The 18,474-nt window shown below is 38.8% G+C and overlaps 1 protein-coding gene across 11 annotated transcripts in view; it reads left to right on the top strand.

The window, feature by feature from the left end:
- The window catches only part of ADGRV1 (adhesion G protein-coupled receptor V1), a 412,444-nt gene that overhangs the window by 326,899 nt on the left and 67,071 nt on the right, over positions 1 to 18,474 (top strand). For 8 of the 11 annotated variants that reach the window (XR_013635786.1, XM_078852800.1, XM_073344461.2 and 5 more), the window contains one exon: positions 14,851 to 15,008. Coding sequence is in view for 8 of the 11 variants with exons in the window: in XM_078852800.1 (XP_078708926.1) it covers positions 14,851 to 15,008 (158 nt within the window). In the remaining 3 variants the exon portion in view is untranslated. Of the gene's footprint in view, positions 1 to 14,850; positions 15,009 to 18,321; positions 18,454 to 18,474 lie in introns of those variants that run through there. The other 3 variants (XR_013635787.1, XM_078852801.1, XM_078852802.1) reach the window with 2 other exon arrangements.

The following is an 18,474-nucleotide window of genomic DNA, read 5'->3' on the forward strand; positions in this document are numbered from 1 at the left end:
CACGAAAGCTTATGCTCAAATAAATTTGTTAGTCTCTAAGGTGCCACAAGTACTCCTTTTCTTTTTGCGAATACAGACTAACACGGCTGCTACTCTGAAACCTGTCATTATGCAAGTCTATAGTAGAGCTTCAGCAAACAAGCTTTTGCATTTGTTTGAAGTCCAAAGAAATTTTTTAAAAAAGTTTATAGCTCCTGTTTTTATTTAATTATTTTTTATTCCTAACTTATTTTACCTGAAATTTCCTCCATTTTGCTAATTGTTTTTTTTAAAAGTAATTCAGTAGTTTCAATACCTAAATACTATAGTAACTGGAATTATCTGTCTACTTTTACATGGATAGTTTCAGCATTTAGAAAGAGAAGTATAATTTGATGGTGATAGAATTGTCACAATCTGCCACAGCAATTACCTAACTTCTGTATTTTTACAAGCATCACCTCATTATATAACACATTATTCTTTGAGTCAAAAATCCATTAGTGTGTAAAAGAATTTTTTTTTGGTAATATTTAAGTCAAGATGATTTAATTTTTTAGAACCAAGAGATTTAGGGTGAAATCTTGGTCATACTGAAGTCAGTGGGAACATTCTCATTGATTTCAGTAGGGCCAGGGTCTCACCCCATTTATTTAGCACCTGGTCCAAAGCCTTTGACTTCAAGGAGCTTTAGAACAGACTCATACTTCATAAAATTGACCAGACACACTCACAATTAAAACACACACATCTCTAACATTCATGTGGAAATCCTCAAATAATCTAGATGCAAATTTCCAAATTTGTGCAATGACTATAATTTCGAGAACCTTTTAACACTAATGCATGAAATTTAGCCATTTTACAATACTTTTGTAAATTCATTTTACTGGGGAGAACTTGAGCTCAGTCTGTAATTTAGCGTAGGTTATGTTACTTGTCCAACCTGTGCTTATCATACAGTTCATCTGCAGCCTGTTAAGCTGTTCTCAAAAAGACAGTGGCTGGGATTTTCAAAGGGGTTGAAGGGAGTTGGATGCCCAACTCCACTGAAAGTCAATGGCAGTTTGGTGCCTAACTTAGGGCTTGTCTACAGTACCAAGTTTTGTTGACAAAACTTATGTCGACACCCAAAAGGCGACCAAACAAAAATCGCCAAAGGGTGTTCACACTTGCTCCCTCTATCCACAGATCACATCCACATTGGGGACGCCATCATCGACAGGGTGAGCAATGCACCGTGGGCATGTATCCCACAGTGCAGTGTTGTGGGGAACAACACTGCACATCTTGGGATTCTCTCCGAATTCTCCCACAGCCCCCCTCAGCTGTCGAAAGCAGCATCATGAGTAGCTCTGTGAGCTCTTCATTTGAGGAATGGCAAAGCAGCACAGCAGTGTGTCCCCTTCCCCCTGCAGCAGCAGTCTGCCTGCTGCTGTGTTCCTAGTGCAGGGCAGGAAAAGAGCATTCCAATGATTTGCTCTTTGTTTGCTCCCCAAACGGAGCAGCACACTCAGCTGTCAGATACTTCCTGGAGCTTTGAAAGGGGAGGGGCGCATGCCTGCAAGGCAGCAGAGATCAAAACACTGAGCAGAGCAATCAGGGCAGGCATTGTGGGACACTGGTGGAAGCCAGTTCTGTGGACAAAACAATCAGCAGTGTCTACACTGGCTCTTTGTTGACACTAAAGGGAAGGGAAAAGACAAAAGTCTCTTGAAGGGGTGGAAGCTTTTTGTCACCAAAACTGGGCATTTTTCGCGACAAAAGTCCCATTGTAGTGTGTATGCTCTTGCTACTAAACTAAGGCAGTTTTTGGTGACAAAACTTGGTAGTGTAAACAAGGCCTCAATTAGGCCGCCTTTGAAAACTCCCTTTGGCCCTGGTTCCAAACTTGTGTTAATTTTACATTGTGTAATTACGTTAGCAGAGTTAGGCCTACTTGCATCAGGTAAATAAGATGGCCCCCTGCCCTGGCTGCTGTGTGCTTCTCCAGTAGTATTAAGCAGACAGAAAATTGGTGAATCCAGTTCCCTGAGCATTAGTTCTCCCTGGTGTGGAGAAATCCTCAGGTGTTGGAGAGACTCCATAGCAGCTCCTGTGCCACCCCTGCCCACAGCTCCTGGTGCAGGCATCCTTTCACCCCATTGCCAGAATAGCTCCTTTAGGATGTGGGCTGTCAGGTGTAATTTAGAGTAACCTTGAGGCTGCTCTTATTTGTCCTGGGGACTGACTAGGCCTTCGCTGGTTTCAGAACCAAGAGAGCATAAAGGTGACTTTGAACCACTTTCTCACCCTCCAACTCAATCCTTTGGCAAGAGTAGTTTGGCTGGAATGAAAGGTCTAGCCCAGAATGTCTATCACATCACAACATTAAATTATTTCTAAACGCTTTCATTATGAAAGGGCACATACTCTACCTTTACCTGAGGCTTGGTATTGTTGCATTTACTTTGCAGTGCTAAGCTTCATACACCAATGTATCCAGTACACATGAGTTTTGTGCTGCTCTGTTTTAAATCTCAGTCTGGGTACCAGGGTCATTATGCATGATGGCTTGTTTGAAATGGAAAGTGCATGTGAGCATTAACACTCAGGTTCAAGAAAGCTTCTGTGGCATTGGGATTTTAATTATTTTTTTAAATCAAGGCATCCTTGGCCTTGCGTGGCCCATGATGCTGTAAAATCCTGATATTTATAGTAGATCTTTTTAAGAAAAGTTTTTCTCTTGAAACAGTACTTGATATTGAGTAAATCAAATAAGTATGTAATAATAAATGAGTTTTATGTAAGGGATATCCCCTAAAATATACTGAAGGAAAGAAAAATGATGTTTCATTTAATCAAAGCTATACTCACATATTAACCTCATGTCATATTTCAGTGGCTGATGTTATCTATTTTAGGCAGACGTGCTCAAACATTGAACACACAGTCTCTGAAACAGCATAGGCACAGGCACTAATTATCATTGGTTTGGAAAGGATGACAGATCCAAACTTGCCAAGAGTTCAGCTTTGTGTTTAGATCTGCCTTTGTTTTCCTTATTTCAGCCACTCAAGTATGCCTGTTGTAAGGTTAATGTGTGGTTGGTGAAATAAAACATTATTTCTTCTCCTCAGTATATTTCAGTGGACACCTCTTATAAAATCAACTAGTGGATTATTGTATTTGTTACATTAAAATGTGATTGGGGTGATGAAAAGGAATGGTTGACAGATATTTTTTTCAGAATGGCTCAGTTGTCTTTAAGAGGCTATCTGCTGTATCTCAGGACCTAATAATGCCTTTCCTATGGTGGCTGCTCTTATTGATTTAAGCAGATATTTTCAAAACTTTTAGGTGATTTTGAGTAGCTCAACCTTTAAAGGCCCATCTTGAGAGTCATTACTGGGGCCTGATTTTTCAAAAATTGTTGTGCACCCAGCTTCTAAAAATTGCACTTCCTTAAGATGCCTTAATTTGGACCTCCAAATTAAGCACCCAATATCACTAGTCACTTTTGAGGCACCCAATATCACTAGTCACTTTTGAAAAGCTTGGCCTATAGTATTTAGCTTGATGTTCAAGTTTCCCCAAAAGTTATGCCCAAGACTGCAATGTGATATCTTAAATGGATATACTGGCTCCATTGAAGTCTATGGGTTGTGTCACTGACTTCAGTGGAGCCAGGATTTCTCCCTAGATTCTTTTTTAATCTTCCTTCATACTAGATGAGTATGTTGTGCTTCAACTTAAGGTGAGAGGGTCTCTTTTTGAAAGTGACTGCTAAAACTGAGCACACAAAACTTGTGTACACACAGGTAAACAAGCCCTTAGAGAGAGGGAGGTCTTTCTGTGTGAGCGGAGGTCGGAGGTCGGTAGCCAGAAACTCCTAAAGTCTAATCCCACACCCAACACTGACTCCCTCTGCAGCCTTGAGCATGTCCCCTCTGACTCATTTTCCTTTTTAATCTGTAAATTTGGGGTGTTGATACTTTCACTATTAATTTGCGTGAAGACCTTTGAACATGAAACTGGGATGAATGTACCGAGAATGCACTTCAAGCTTCCAGATGTTTTCTGAGCTCTTGGAATACACTGAACACTTTGGGTGTGTTCATGTGTGCACAGTCTTCTTTTTTTAATATATGCTTGGACATTTAAAAATAAAATATATATTTAATCCCTGCAATCAAGATCATTTGAATTGCAATCTCATCTTCACATGGTCTGCACAACTTTAGTGAAGACTTCCTAACCCATATCACTTGTACAAGACACATTAGTATTGAAACGTATTAGTATTGAAACGAAAGCTTTTGGTAAAAGCTGTTCAGGACTGGAAACTAATGTAAACACTTCCACTCCAGCCTGCAGCTGGAAGTGTGTTTTTCTCCCTTCTATATCTGGGATCTTGCTTTTCCAAGAAACTTTATTAAACAGTTTAGATTGTGTCATATGTTTCTTGATCAAGGCTAGGGATAAGTTTGCTTATGCTCAAGGGTGTAGGCTGGCAACTTCAGTCTAATGTGAAATAGGATGTAAATAAGTGTCATGAGTATTTTCTGTGCACATGCTAACATCTTTCTATGCATGTGCACTGGGGTGGATTACACCGATTGCGAAGGTAGCCGTTAAGGGAAATAGTCTGTGTGGTGAAGTCATTTTCTGTAGAGCTACAATTTATATCTTACTTCAAAATGTCCCCGTTAGTACTTCAGTTCAGTTCTTACACATCTCTGACTCTGACTCTGTAGAACAAAATGTATATTCTCAGACATTCACCATGATGGTGAATGAGAATAAAAACTGAGCTGCAGAGAAAAGTGGAAAATTGAACTGGTTTATTTCCAGTTTCTGGGTTTGATTCCCCTGACTGGACACGAGATGTGCAGATTATTCTGGGGAGCATTCACGGGAAGAGCAAGCAATAACTATACTACTGTCCTCCCTCATTATCCCTTATTATGCAATCTTTAATTATATGATCACTTACTATTTTTTCTATAGGACCCCTCCCTCATTTAGTGCACAGGATGGCAATGCTCAGGGAATGAATTAGAGTTGTGTAATGCAGAAGGCAGTTGTCTGTAGAGCCCCTGTTGGTTGCAGAAATTAGGTTTATAATGAATCAGGAAGGGATTGCAGGAAAAGAAATGATGGTCTTATGATTTTGCAAGTTGAAGGCCGCTCTGGAGAAATGGATTCTATCCCTGCCATTGCCACAGTGTTTTATGAGATTTTTGACAAGTCACTGAAAAAATAATGTTCCCTGTTGGCCACTAGTTGTACGTTCATTTTCTGGGTGTCTGGTTTTTAAGACACCCGGGATCAGACTTGCAGAAGTGCTGAAAGCACATAATTGCAACTGAAGTTGGCTGGAGCTGTGTTTGAACACATAAAGTGCTGTAAAATGACTAAGTACTCTGAGAAATCATGCCCTAGGGCACACAAAATTAGTGGACACTTCTGACAATTTTGGTCTCTGTGCCTCAGTTCCCCAACTGTAAAATGAGGATGGTAACAACTCACCTCACAGGATGTTGTGAAGATAAATTAATTATATCTGTGAAGCCCTTAGATACAATTATGAGAGCACAATAGAGAACAACAAGGCAGAAATTAACAATTCTGTATTTGATGCAGATTTGTATGGTTTGTGGTACATAAAATCAAGAGCCACATATTGAATCAGAAGGATATAAAGAAATATTGAATAACTTCCCATTCACTGTATAAGACAAGGGTCCTGTGGAAAAATAGTATCTAACTATTTTGTATATTGTTAAAGACTGCATCACAATGAATACACACAAGCAAGCTTCTGGCATTTTCTAACTTTTAAGGGCTTGATTCTGCAACCTTAATGATGTTCTTTTAATGTATATGTTCGGTGCCATATTATACAAAAGCAGTGATAGCAGAGGCTGCCTAGGGAATGCCTTTGTCTTGCTCTTTCCTAGTCAGTTCTGCCCATTCCTGGAGGTGTACCAGCTTGGTGCTGGATCCCCTCAGAATCTAACCCAGGCTGAAGCTAGAATTTGTCAGGTACACATCAAAGACACTGCTAGGTAATAATGATTATTAACACTTAGCACGGTTGTTCAAAGTACTTTAAAGACATTGACTAATCCTCACAGTACCCTGAAGTGAGCTGTAGCTCATGAAAGCTTATGCTCAAATAAATTGGTTAGTCTCTAAGGTGCCACAAGTCCTCCTTTTCTTTTTGCAAAAGAAAAACTAGAAAGAACAGACTAACGCAGCTGCTACTCTGAATCCAGTACCCTGATTGTTACCCCTATTTCACAGAGTAAGGAAGAGAGGTTTTGACTTGTCTCAGTACGCAGATAGCCATCAGTGTAAGCAAGAGGACACATTTTTTCCTTTCCTGGATCCAATGCTGTGCTCATGACACTAGATCTCTCTTTACCTAGGCCTCAATTCAGCAATGTACTTGAGCGCACGCATAAATTTAAGCGTATGTGCAGTCCCAGTGATATCACTGTTAGAACCACTCATGCTTAAAGTTATGCATAGATCAAAGTACCTTGCTGAATCAAGATATAACGTAGATGTTATAGGCCTTATATTACATTTGTGTTTCTAAAATACCTTGGGAGGGATACAGGCTTGGACATGAAAGCAGTAAGTCACAGAGCTTGGACTGTAGGAAATCCACAGATGTCACGTGGGTGTAAGAAAGCTAATGAGTTTCCCTGTTTTTATTATTTTATTTTATTATTAGCCTTATAATAAAGTGAATTATGTTATCAATCAAGTGAAGACATATCACGTCCTCTCACAGGCACAATGTATCCTTATCAATTTCTTGACATATTAGAAAGAAATAACATCCTAATCTGTGCCAGGTGGATTCTCGCCTTAAAAAGAAATAGAAGAGTAAAGCACAATGGAAGTCTGCGTGTAACTGGTGTGTCTGGTAATACAAAAAGAAAACTAGGGAAATGAACTATATGTAAAATCAACAATATAGTTGCTTTATTTACTTTGTTCACTAGAAATGGGGGGAAACAATGAGGAGTCCTTGTGGCACCTTAGATACTAACAAATAAGCTTATGCCCAAATAAATTTGTTAGTCTCTAAGGTGCCACAAGGACTTCTCGTTGTTTTTGCTGATACAGAATAACACGGCTACCACTCAGAAATGGGGAAGTGATTTAAAATGCCAATGTGGGTGTTGCCCTGTGCAAAATAAAAACAAAGGCTGAATTACTTGGCTTATTTCATGCATTTGTGTGCATCCCCAAAGAACAGATAGTTCTATGTTGGATTCTCGTTCATTGCCATGAAGTAGTTTTTAAGATTAGAGGACTTGACAATGACAGGAACATCCTGTTGACAAAAATGAATTCTTAAGATAAAACATTGGCTCAAGCAGAGCGGATGGTTTATTTCACAAGTGAAGAAAAAGTATTTCCTACTGTTTGGACACACATAATGGGCCTGAACCTGCACTTGCTAAGTTCATCTGGGTATATCTCACCAAATCAATTTTCTGCTATTGAAGAGGAGAGGGTCATTGGTGCACCTCAGTTCCTCCTATTCTCAACCTGTGGCACACAATAATTTAGTCTCCTGAGGCCTGTGATACTTTAGTCCAGAGGTAGTCAATTATTTTTTTGTCAAGGTCCAAATTTTTTGGTCAAGGTATAGTCAAGGTCCAGACTCCAGAGAAAATAATGAAATAATAATGATAATAATAAGTTAAAAGATTTCGGGGTCTGTTCAAAAGCATCTGGCAGTCTCGATTTGGCCCATGGTCTGCTTATGACTACCCTTGCTTTAGTCTGATCCCGGTTATTGGGCGCAGTGCCTGTAACTGGGTGGGATTTAGTGGCTTGTGATAAACAGGAGGTCAGACTAGGTGATCTAGTGGTCCCTCTTGGCCTTAAACTCTATATCTCTTTACTGATGAAATCTCATTATTCTCTTCTCAGATATCATGGGGAAGTTAGTCTGAGTCAGATATGCAGGATTGGGCCCAATATCTTAATAGGTGGCATTGACTTAGCTACTGGATGGCCAAGTTGGTCTCTTTATTAGGGTTTTTGTTGTGAGTGGCGGGTGGGTTTTTTCCAGTATATGTTACTTTTGGAGTAGGTTTGTTTGAAGCCTGGCATGCTGCTGTGGATAGACACTGTGAGATCTCCACTCTTCACAACAGTGCTACTGTGCATAAGGGTGGGAACAAAATTGCACAGAATAGGCTAGCTTTGGTGACTGCCATAAACTGAAAAAATAAAGCAGGATTCTAAAACAGGCAGAAATGCTTTTGAAAACCAGGGGCAAACAACCTTAAACGAACAAATGGCTTCCACGAGGCTCAGGAAAAGAGCACCCTCACACTCATGCAATATGTCCACTGAAGCTGCGAACAATCATTTTGCAGAGGAGAAAGTCACTGACCCTGTGGAGAAATGTGAGGAGGTTTATTAGTGAGATCAACTAGTCTCAGAAAACTGTATTAGCAGAGCAGGTTGCAGCTAAAAGCTTGGGGCCCCAACAAATAAAGAAAACTGGAATGTTTTCAGGAGAGATTTGAATCCTCAGACCATCAGATAAGCGACCTGAAACATCAGAAGCTGGTAGTAAACATCATCATCCAAGATGAGTTAAAATAGCAAAAATGTGATTTTAATTTTCAATATGTTGCCTAGATACAGCTGACAGACACATAATTTGTTGCAAATCCTATTTGACAATTTTGACGGTTTTTTCAGCAAGTAATTATTTCTGAACAAATTTTCCCATTATTTGACTTGCCTTGGGCCTGTAAGGATTTGGTCTTACATTGGGCTTGTCTATGCTTGAAATGCCACAGTGGTACAATTGCAGCGCATCACCATAGGCACTACCTATGCCAATGGGAGAACCCCTCTCATCGTTGGTAGCTAGGTCAATGGAAAAATGTTTTAGTCAACCTGGCGCTGTCACCACCTGGAATTAGGCCGGCTTAATTCTGTCACTCAGTGGGGTAGATTTTTCACACCTCTGAATAATGTTCATCTCATTTTTTAGCTTGGATTAGGCCATTATTATTAGTACCATACCAAAGTACACAACCATATCTCTCTAGAGGTGATGAAATAACAATAACAAGGGAAAAGCTTCAGTGAGACAGTGACAAAAAAATTAATTCAGCCAGGGGTGTAGTTCCCTGCCGCCATCTCTTTGTCCCTAAAAGAGGATTCTGATTGTTTGATAATCCAGAAGACTTGCAGTTTTTTAGAAAATCTAACTTTTCACATTTGGATGCTCTGCCTAAGAGACTGTCCTTGGAAATCTAGTTGTGACAACAGAGAGGAGAAAACTGTCGGTCTCTTTCCAAATGTGCTGATCGAACTCCCTTTCCTTAGACGGGATCATTGAGTGTCACTCCTATTATGGAGTACCTCCTAGAATTACTGAATTAAGGCTCTTTTGTTCTTATTTTTTTCTTTTAAAAACAAATTATGTAATTGTACTAACGTTTAGCTTCATGTATAGATTGTTTTCCTCCTTTGGCTTACTTCATTTAAATAAGTCTCTACATTTTTGGGGTAGGAATATTGGGTCACATTGGGATTTCCAGAAAAGACATAAACCTACACTAAGAATACAGAGGAATTTAGGAAAACATAGGGATGCATAAGTCTGCTTGTCCCTGGAAGGGTGCTAACCTTGTTTTATATAAGTTGGAAAAATGGGTGTGGAGGTAAGAGTCCTGATCCCAGTTGATCAGTAGGTGATGTTGTTTTAATTTAAGTACAATACAGACAGCTAATATAATGTCCTCTTTTTCAAAGGAAAAATAATCATTTTTCTTGTTGACCTTTATCACACAGGCCACTGTGTGCTGTTAGTCCTGTTAAAGCAGTCTTTTTAGACAAAAATGGTATGGGCTTTCTGTAATAGCTTTTACCATAGTAGACAAACATTTCTATATTTTATGCCATTTCTAGTCTTGGTTACCCAATTATTTAAAGACCGTTCTTTATTGACTGCTTGGTGTTAGAGGACAAAAGTCTCTAATAATTATCATAGTGGGGAAAGTTGAATTTTTTTTTAGCTATCCCCAAATGGAATTTAAATCATTATGTACTATTTGAGAAAGGTATTTCCAAAATTATCCCTGATTTCTCATAGGTGTCACAGAAAAAATGGATCTTCTAAAGAGATGCGGAGAAGGAGGGAGTTGGTCTTTCCTATTAGCTTAGGGAGGGCATTCCATGAGCTATGGGCATCACAGATAAAGGTGTAGAGATGTTTGTGAAAATATCAGGCAGATGGATGTTGAAGGCTGGCAGCACGGATAGACTGGAGCAATGGGAGGGTGTCATGAAGAATCTTGAAAGTGAGAGGAAGCAACTTTAACTTGATGTGGTGGAGAAGGGAGAGCTAGTGAAGGGAGAGGTAATATGAGAGTAAGGAAAGTTGGTGTCAGGGAGAGCAGACAAGAGGAGGTTAAAGTAATCAAAACATAACTGATAAGAGCATCAACGAGTATTTTAGCAGTGTGGACCAATAGAAAAGGTCAGACTTTGGAATGTTATGGTGGAAGAAGCAGTGTTATTTGATTGTGTTCTGGATGTGTGGGGCAAAGGAGAGGGAGGAGGGTCAAAGTTGACCTCCAGATTATTGGACTGAGTGACAGGGAGCATGGTGGTGGTGTCAAAAGTGGCAGAGAAGGGCAAGAGTGGGGAAGGCCTGAGAGGAACGTTAAGGAGTTAACACGGCGAAAATGTAAATTTAAGCTAACAACAAGACATCTAAGAGATATCAGACTTGCAGAAATGCAGGTTTGTTCAAGGAGACAGATTAGGAGCAAAAAGGCAATTTTGTGAGTCTTCGATGGTCAAAGGTGGTGCTAAAAACTGTGTGACTATATTGTTGCCTGAAGAAGCTAAATATGATTGATCTTTCCTACCACTCTCTTTGCGGTACAAAATGCTGCCACAACGTTGCCCAAATCTACTAGAGGTGAGCATGCTCCAAGATCCATACTTTTTGGAAGTCATTCAGGACCCTAATTTAAAAACAAAGTCAAACACAAAACCTAATTATTAATCTGAAGATCTGTGATGATTTAACTGTTGAGTGTTTCCTGCCAATATCCTTACTGGATCAGTATGGTGCACTCTGCTCCCATTTGATTATATTTGCAGTGTCAGTAACTGCCAGGGGGAGGTAGAAGTACAAAATACCTTACTTGCACAGATTGGCTCTGTGCTCACATGAATTAAAGTCTTCACATACAAAATGTAGTGTGGGGGTGAGGGGGAGTGTTGATTAAAATATGCCGCAGGAGGTAATGTTTATCTAAACAAACAATGCTGGTGATTAGAAAGCTAATCAGGATATAGTTTATTCCAGAATGCATGACCAGTGTCTATAGTTATTCTTTATACCATAGTTTATTTGGGGATTAGGAATATTTTGCATTCATTCCCATCAAACAGTAAAAAGATGGAGCATAACACAGTTCAAGGTGCCAAATGGAACATTAATAAATAAATGTGAGCATCTGGCATACACATATTTTCTGATTGTTGTCTGAAATCCTATACCATACATTTTTTCGGTATGCAAGACATGAAACATCTTTCAACACACAAAGGGCTCGGTTTGCAATAAAATACACAGGAAACACTGTTTGCATTATTGTTACAGCCTTATTGGTCCTGGGATATGGGAGGGACAGTGTGGGTGAAGTAATATCTTTTATTGGACTAATTTCTGTTGGAGAGACAAGCGTCCGAGCTACACAGAGCTCGTCTCTGTCACCAACAGAAGTTGATCCAATAAAAGATATTATCTGATCCACCTTGTACATTTCTTAGAAAACACTGGCTTTTTTCACCCCATTGATTGAATATATTCTTTAAAAAACAGTCAAAAGTGAGCTTTGAACTTTTAGGCCTCATTAAGAAGGTTTCTGTATATTCCTTGCCCATGTAATTGATAGAGTAAATTTAGAACTAGCACATAAGGACATTAGCAAGAATGATCTACTTGCATGAACTGGCTTCCACTAACAGAGCACAGAGGAATGTGCCCCTTTCCCAGCCTGCTATGAGTATGTGTGACTCATGTAATTGAAGAGAAAAGGGTAGAGGTTTCAGAGCATAAATATGACTTCACAGGAGACAGTATACCTGCACGAAGACATTTTTTCTTTTCAATAAAATCTAAAAGCAATACATATAATAGCAGTCTGCCTGTATTTTTAATGTGGATTTAAATTAAACAGGAAAACATTTTAGGAGGGGAAATTAATTTGATTCATAAGGAAAATCACAGGGCGTAACACAGGTCACAGAGTTTAAGACCAGAAAGGGCTATTAGATCATCTATCTGATCTCCTGTGTATCACAAGCATTAAACTTCACCCCAGATACTCCTATATTAAGACCAAAGTCTTTAGTTAGACCACAGGCAGAGAACAGGAGGGAGACCAAGCTGTCACCAGAGTCTGACTCCCACGCAATGGCAAGGAATTGACTAGGTGAGACACGCCCAGATGATCCCAGCAGGAGAACCACATCTTCTGCTTCAGAGGAAGGTGATAAACCCCCAAGGTCCTTGCCAGTCAGACCTGGAAGAAAATTCCTTCTTGACCTCAAACCTGGTGATCAGTTAGACACTGAGCAAATGAGCAAGACACACCAACCAACCATCAAGAAAGGGTTCTGTGTTTCACTTCAGAGCACTGGTCCTCCCTGTCTGATATCCCATCTCCTCGTGTGGCCAATTTCTGATGCTTCAGAGGAAGGTGGAAAACAAACAAAACATCACCAAACCAGAATACATGTGGCCAATTGTGCACTGTCAAGTGATATTACTTTAGGTAGGTAATGAAGCATGTGTGGTTTATAAAACATATTCTCAATCAAAAGTACAGTAGAACCTCGGAGAACATAAGAATGGCCGTTCTGGGTTAGACCAAAGGTCCATCCAGCCCAGTATCCTGTCTACTGACAGTGGCCAATGCCAAGTGCCCCAGAAGGAGTGAACCTAACAGGCAATGATCAAGTGATCTCTCTCCTGCCAGCCATCTCCACCCTCTGACAGACAGAGACTAGGGACACCATTCCTTACCCATCCTGGCTAATAGCCACGAATGGACTTAACCTACATGAATTTATCTAGTTTTTAAACCCTGTTATAGTCCTAGCCTTACAACCTCCTCAGGCAAGGAGTTCCACAGGTTGACTGTGCACTGTGTGAAGAAGAACTTCCTTTTATTTGTTTTAAACCTGCTGCCCATTAATTTCATTTGGTGGCCTCTACTTCTTATATTATGTGAACATATCAGTAACTTTCCTTATTCACTTTCTCCACACCACTCATGATTTTATATACCTCTATCATATCCCCCCTTAGTCTCCTCTTTTCCAAGCTGAAAAGTCCTAGCCTCTTTGATCTCGCCTCATATGGGACCCGTTCCAAACCCCTAATCATTTTACTTGCTCTTCTCTGAACCTTTTCTAGTGCCAGTATATCTTTTCTGAGATAAGGAGACCACATCTGTACGCTGTATTCAAGATGTGGGTGTACCATGGATTTATATAAGGGCAATAAGATATTCTCCGTCTTATTCTCTATCCCTTTTTTAATGATTCCTAACATCCCGTTTGCTTTTTTGACTGCTGCTGCACACTGTGTGGACGTCTTCAGAGAACTATCCACAATGACTCCAAGATCTTTCTCCTGATTAGTTGTAGCTAAATTAGCCCCCATCATATTGTATGTATAGTTGGGGTTATTTTTTCCAACGTGTATTACTTTACATTTATCCACATTAAATTTCATTTGCCATTTTGTTGCCCAATCACTTAGTTTTTTGAGATCTTTTTGAAGTCCTTCACAGTCTGTTTTGGTCTTCACGATCTTGAGCAGTTTAGCATTATCTGCAAACTTTGCCATCTCACTGTTTACCCCTTTCTCCAGATCATTTATGAATAAGTTGAATAGGATTGGTCCTAGGACTGACCCTTGGGGAACACCACTAGTTACCCCTCTCCATTCTGAAAATTTACCATTTAGTCCTACCCTTTGTTCCCTGTCTTTTAAGCAGTTCTCAGTCCATGAGAGGATCTTCCCTCTTATCCCATGACAACTTAATTTACGTAAGAGCCTTTGGTGAGAGACCTTGTCAAAGGCTTTCTGGAAATCTAAGTACACTATGTCCACTGGGTCCCCCTTGTCCACATGTTTGTTGACCCCTTCAAAGAACTGTAATAGATTAGTAAGACATGATTTACGAACACGGGAGTTAAGAACTGACTGGTTTCAGAGTAGCAGCCGTGTTAGTCTGTATTCGCAAAAAGAAAAGGAGTACTTGTGGCACCTTAGAGACTAACCAATTTATTTGAGCATAAGCTTTCGTGAGCTACAGCTCACTTAATCGGATGCATCTGGTCAACTGACTGGTCAACCACAGACCTCATTTGTAACGAGAAGTACACAATCAGGCTGCAATGGAGAAAAAAAACAACAACAAAACAAACAAACAAATGCAATACTTTACTTGTCAAGTGTAAACTACAAAAAAAATAAAGCGAAAGTTAAAGAAATAAAAAAAGATTTGACAAGGTAAGGAAACTCTGTGCTTGTTTCATTTTAATTAAGATGGTTAAAAGCAGCATTTTTCTTCTGCATAGTGAAGTTTCAAAGCTGTATTAGGTCAATGTTCAGTTGTAAACTTTTGAAAGAACAACTATAATGTTTTGTTCAGAGTCACAAACGTTTCAGAGTTATGAACAACCTCCATTCTCGAGGTGTTCATAACTCTGAGGTTCTACTGTCTTTGTATTAGAAAGTTCATTTATGTAACTGTCCAAGTTGTTTGTAATGTTTATAAATGGTGGATGCTTTTTATTTTCTTTCAGATGCTTTATTCCAAATGTCTATGCTGCCCTCTTCACTGCTGCTCTCGTACCATTAATGTGCCTGGTGGTGGTATTTGTGGTATTCATCCATGCCTACCAAGTGACTCCCCAGTGGAAAGCATATGATGATATTTTCAGAGGAAGAACCAATGCTGCAGGTAGGAGACATGGGAGGATTCCATGAAGGCAAATAAAAACATTGAAGGCAATTCTAACTTAAAGTGGAATTCAGTCTAGTGCAGAGTACCTGTATAGAAATCCTGATTCAGTTAAGTTCTTATGCACATACATAAGTTTAGGCACATTAGTCGTCCCTTTGAAGTCAGTGAACTATACTTCCATGATTAAAGTTATGCACATGCTTTGTATCTTGCTGAATTGGAGACAAAGGCCATTGCACTACTTCAACTTTTAATATGGTCTTGAGCAAAATATAGGATATTGTGTGGGATCTCTGCACTAAAGTGAACATCATCCTTTAGGAATAAGGAGTTGATTGTGTTTATTTATGGTTTAGAGTTACTCCTTGTTTTGAAATTTCAGGTACTAGTCCCAAGTAAATGAAGAAAAGTTCTGCACATAAGAAACATGCTTAGTTAAAAAAAAAATCTGTCTCAAGCACAGCAGGGATGGGTATTGATTGGTCTTTCCTGTTAGAATGGTTATTAATAAAATAGTGTTCACTAAACCAAATTCTAATGTCATCTTCAGTAAGTTAGGCCAACACTTTAATAATAGGGTACTGTGTGGATGACTAAAAGGAACTGTTTTCTCTTCATAGTGTCTTTGGATCAAATTTAGCTATGGTGTAAAGAGGTGCAATTCCATAGGCCAAGGCTGAATTTGGCTGTTAGGTTTTATAAACTGTGAAATGGTTCTTGAATCAGTTTTTATATGTAAAGAGAGTTTCATCTATCTATAGAAAAAATAAGTTGAATAAAAAAGAGGAAGTGAGTCACTACCAAATTCATTTCACAAGTCCAGGATATGACACTATGCAAATACAGTATATAAAAGGTACCTTTGTTAGATTCCAGTACTAAAAACTGCAGTGATTTAGTTTTAAAACCTTAACTAAATAAATAACTATTTACTAATTAAACAGATATTATTATATGTATTGTATATGTGCTGGCATGTCACAGCATCCATTCGAAATATATCTTTTGCAGTGCAAAAATAAAATATCAAGTATATGGGGTCTGGGAATTTCCCCAAAGTTGAATTTGTCCTTCACTGGTAAAGTACCAAATTAGCTAACAGGAATATATGTTTGTATTAGATCCAAATGACACAATATAACAGTTTGTTTTATCTGTACTTAGCATTACATGGCTTGTTTGCACTTTGTTCTCTACTTATCCTCCGGAGATAGAAAAGGCAATGTCTGCAGCCTACCTAAAAGTGGCATAGCACACTCTGTGACAAAGAATGATTCATTTATTCAGTGGTGAATAATACTGTAAGTTCAGTTACAAGGAATCCTTTTTCATATTTCAAAGATATTTTGATCCACCATCTTACTCTTCAATGGGTTGTGTATGAAGATATTTGGTGAATCTCCTGTACATGAAAGCCCTGGAGGCTTAAGTCTTTTGTCTAATTAGAAAGCAAAGTACAACACATTCACAAGTAATGAATGCTTCCCTACTCTGACCAGCTCATGAATCTCATGAATCTCAATGTAGGCCAGAACTGGAAGTTCTTTTAACTAGCATCCTTGCTGCCACTCACTCACTGAACTGTCAGGTGTAATGACATTTAGGCCTAGACTTGTAATAAAATCAGTGCAGGCACAAAGATTCACCCTTGCAGAGCGTATTGTGGGATTGGGCTCTTTGTCACTGTGTACTGAGCCTGGATTCAGATCTACAGCTTTGAGATGAAAGTCTGATCATTAATCCTTTTCCATCTGTTCGTGTGAATTTTAATTTTGTATTTGTAATATTAGAATTGCTAATCTGTTGCATTTTGAAATGAGGTGTAAAACATTTGGTTCATTCATGTAAGATGGGAAAACCAGATCAGATGTAAAACTCACTGGCCTACTTAACTACTGTAACTTTCAATCCTGTTTGCACAGAACTAGTGGAGTCAGTCCTATCCAATGTCTAGGTGTCATTAAGGAAAGACAATACTTAGGCAATAACATACATAAAGTCAGCAAGGAGGATGGCAGAAAATATTAACAGTAACCATGCCTGGGTGAATCAAAGGCATGAACTAGTAGATATGAACAAAGGCATAGTTAACTTAGTATGGGTTGTCAGTGCTTTGTTGTAAGCCAGTACAAAAGTAGAGTGGAAAGGGCATTGTGACGTGTCTGGAGAAAATGAAGTTGTGAAGAAAGCACAAATGAAATGTCAATAAGAGCTTCTTTTTATCAGGAAAAGAGGGTGAACCTTCCAGTTGTCATATATCATCCAGGGAAATTGGCCTTTAATTATCTTAGGATTTCTGCAAGGAAAATATTACACGCAAGTTGCTTTCTGGTATGGTTGGCAATATTTATAGCTTTTACAAGGGTAATATCTAATTATTAGTATATTCAGAATGTAATCTCCTCGAGATAGGGGGCCTGTCATCTCACTTGCCTGTGAAATGCACTGAACACATATGGCACCATATACATAATAAACAATAGGCTTTTTGACTGTCTTGTCCAATATTTCTTTACTGTCACATGAGAAGAGGCTAGATCACTGAACCTTCTCATGGGAATATACATTGTGTTTTAAGGCCTACTATACTTTTATTTAAAGTATGGCTTTCCACTGTATTTTATTTTACATTTGCGTAATCAAAAAGTGAATGAAGGAACTGATTATTTTAAGAGAACTGTCTGATGTCTTGAGGTAGTCCTCTCTATGAAGAGGGTACAAAGTGTCGTGAGAGACATCATGATTCATGATCATGTTTAAAGAATAGAACTGTGCAAATACAGAAGAAAAGTATTTGCAAATATATTAGGATATAAAAACTGATGATTCACTTTGCTGGTATTTGTGAACTCTTTTTTTTTCATGTTGATTCCAGTGAGCAAAGAATGTTTGCAGAAAGCAAAAGTGTCACAAATTTCTCATTTATGTACGCATTTGCACACAAATATTCATATAAGTATACACTCGCAGAACTGTTTATGTGGTCATCTTGAAAGTTGTTCGGGAATCATTCAGTTAGAAAGTTGTAAATATAACATGCGTCTATTGATATAGACCAATTACCAATGTGAATAGTGAAAAACGAATATTCACAGCAATTGTTTCACAAACAATCCACAGGCTAAATATTTTTCACACAATTTGCTGAATTATTTATTTGTTTTGAGAGCACTTCTTGTCTAAGTTTTGCCTCACCTACTCTCTTTGGATCTTAGTGTAGTTTATGGGAAAAGCTCAGACATTCTACTTTATTCTTTAAACTACAATGGGTTTGTCCCTAAAACCTATTCTATGGTCTTTTCTTGAACAGAACTTTCATCAACTTCAATAGGAGTTTTGTTGAATGAAGTCGGAACGGCACAATTTGTCCCAAAATACCATTTACACCACTGGAAACTTTCAAAATAATCAGAGCTCTAGGTGGCTAACCTAAGCTAGAAATGTGAGTCCAAAAAAGTTTCAC

This window comes from Lepidochelys kempii, chromosome 5, assembly GCF_965140285.1.
Source record: "Lepidochelys kempii isolate rLepKem1 chromosome 5, rLepKem1.hap1, whole genome shotgun sequence".
Classification (NCBI taxonomy): domain Eukaryota; kingdom Metazoa; phylum Chordata; order Testudines; family Cheloniidae; genus Lepidochelys; species Lepidochelys kempii.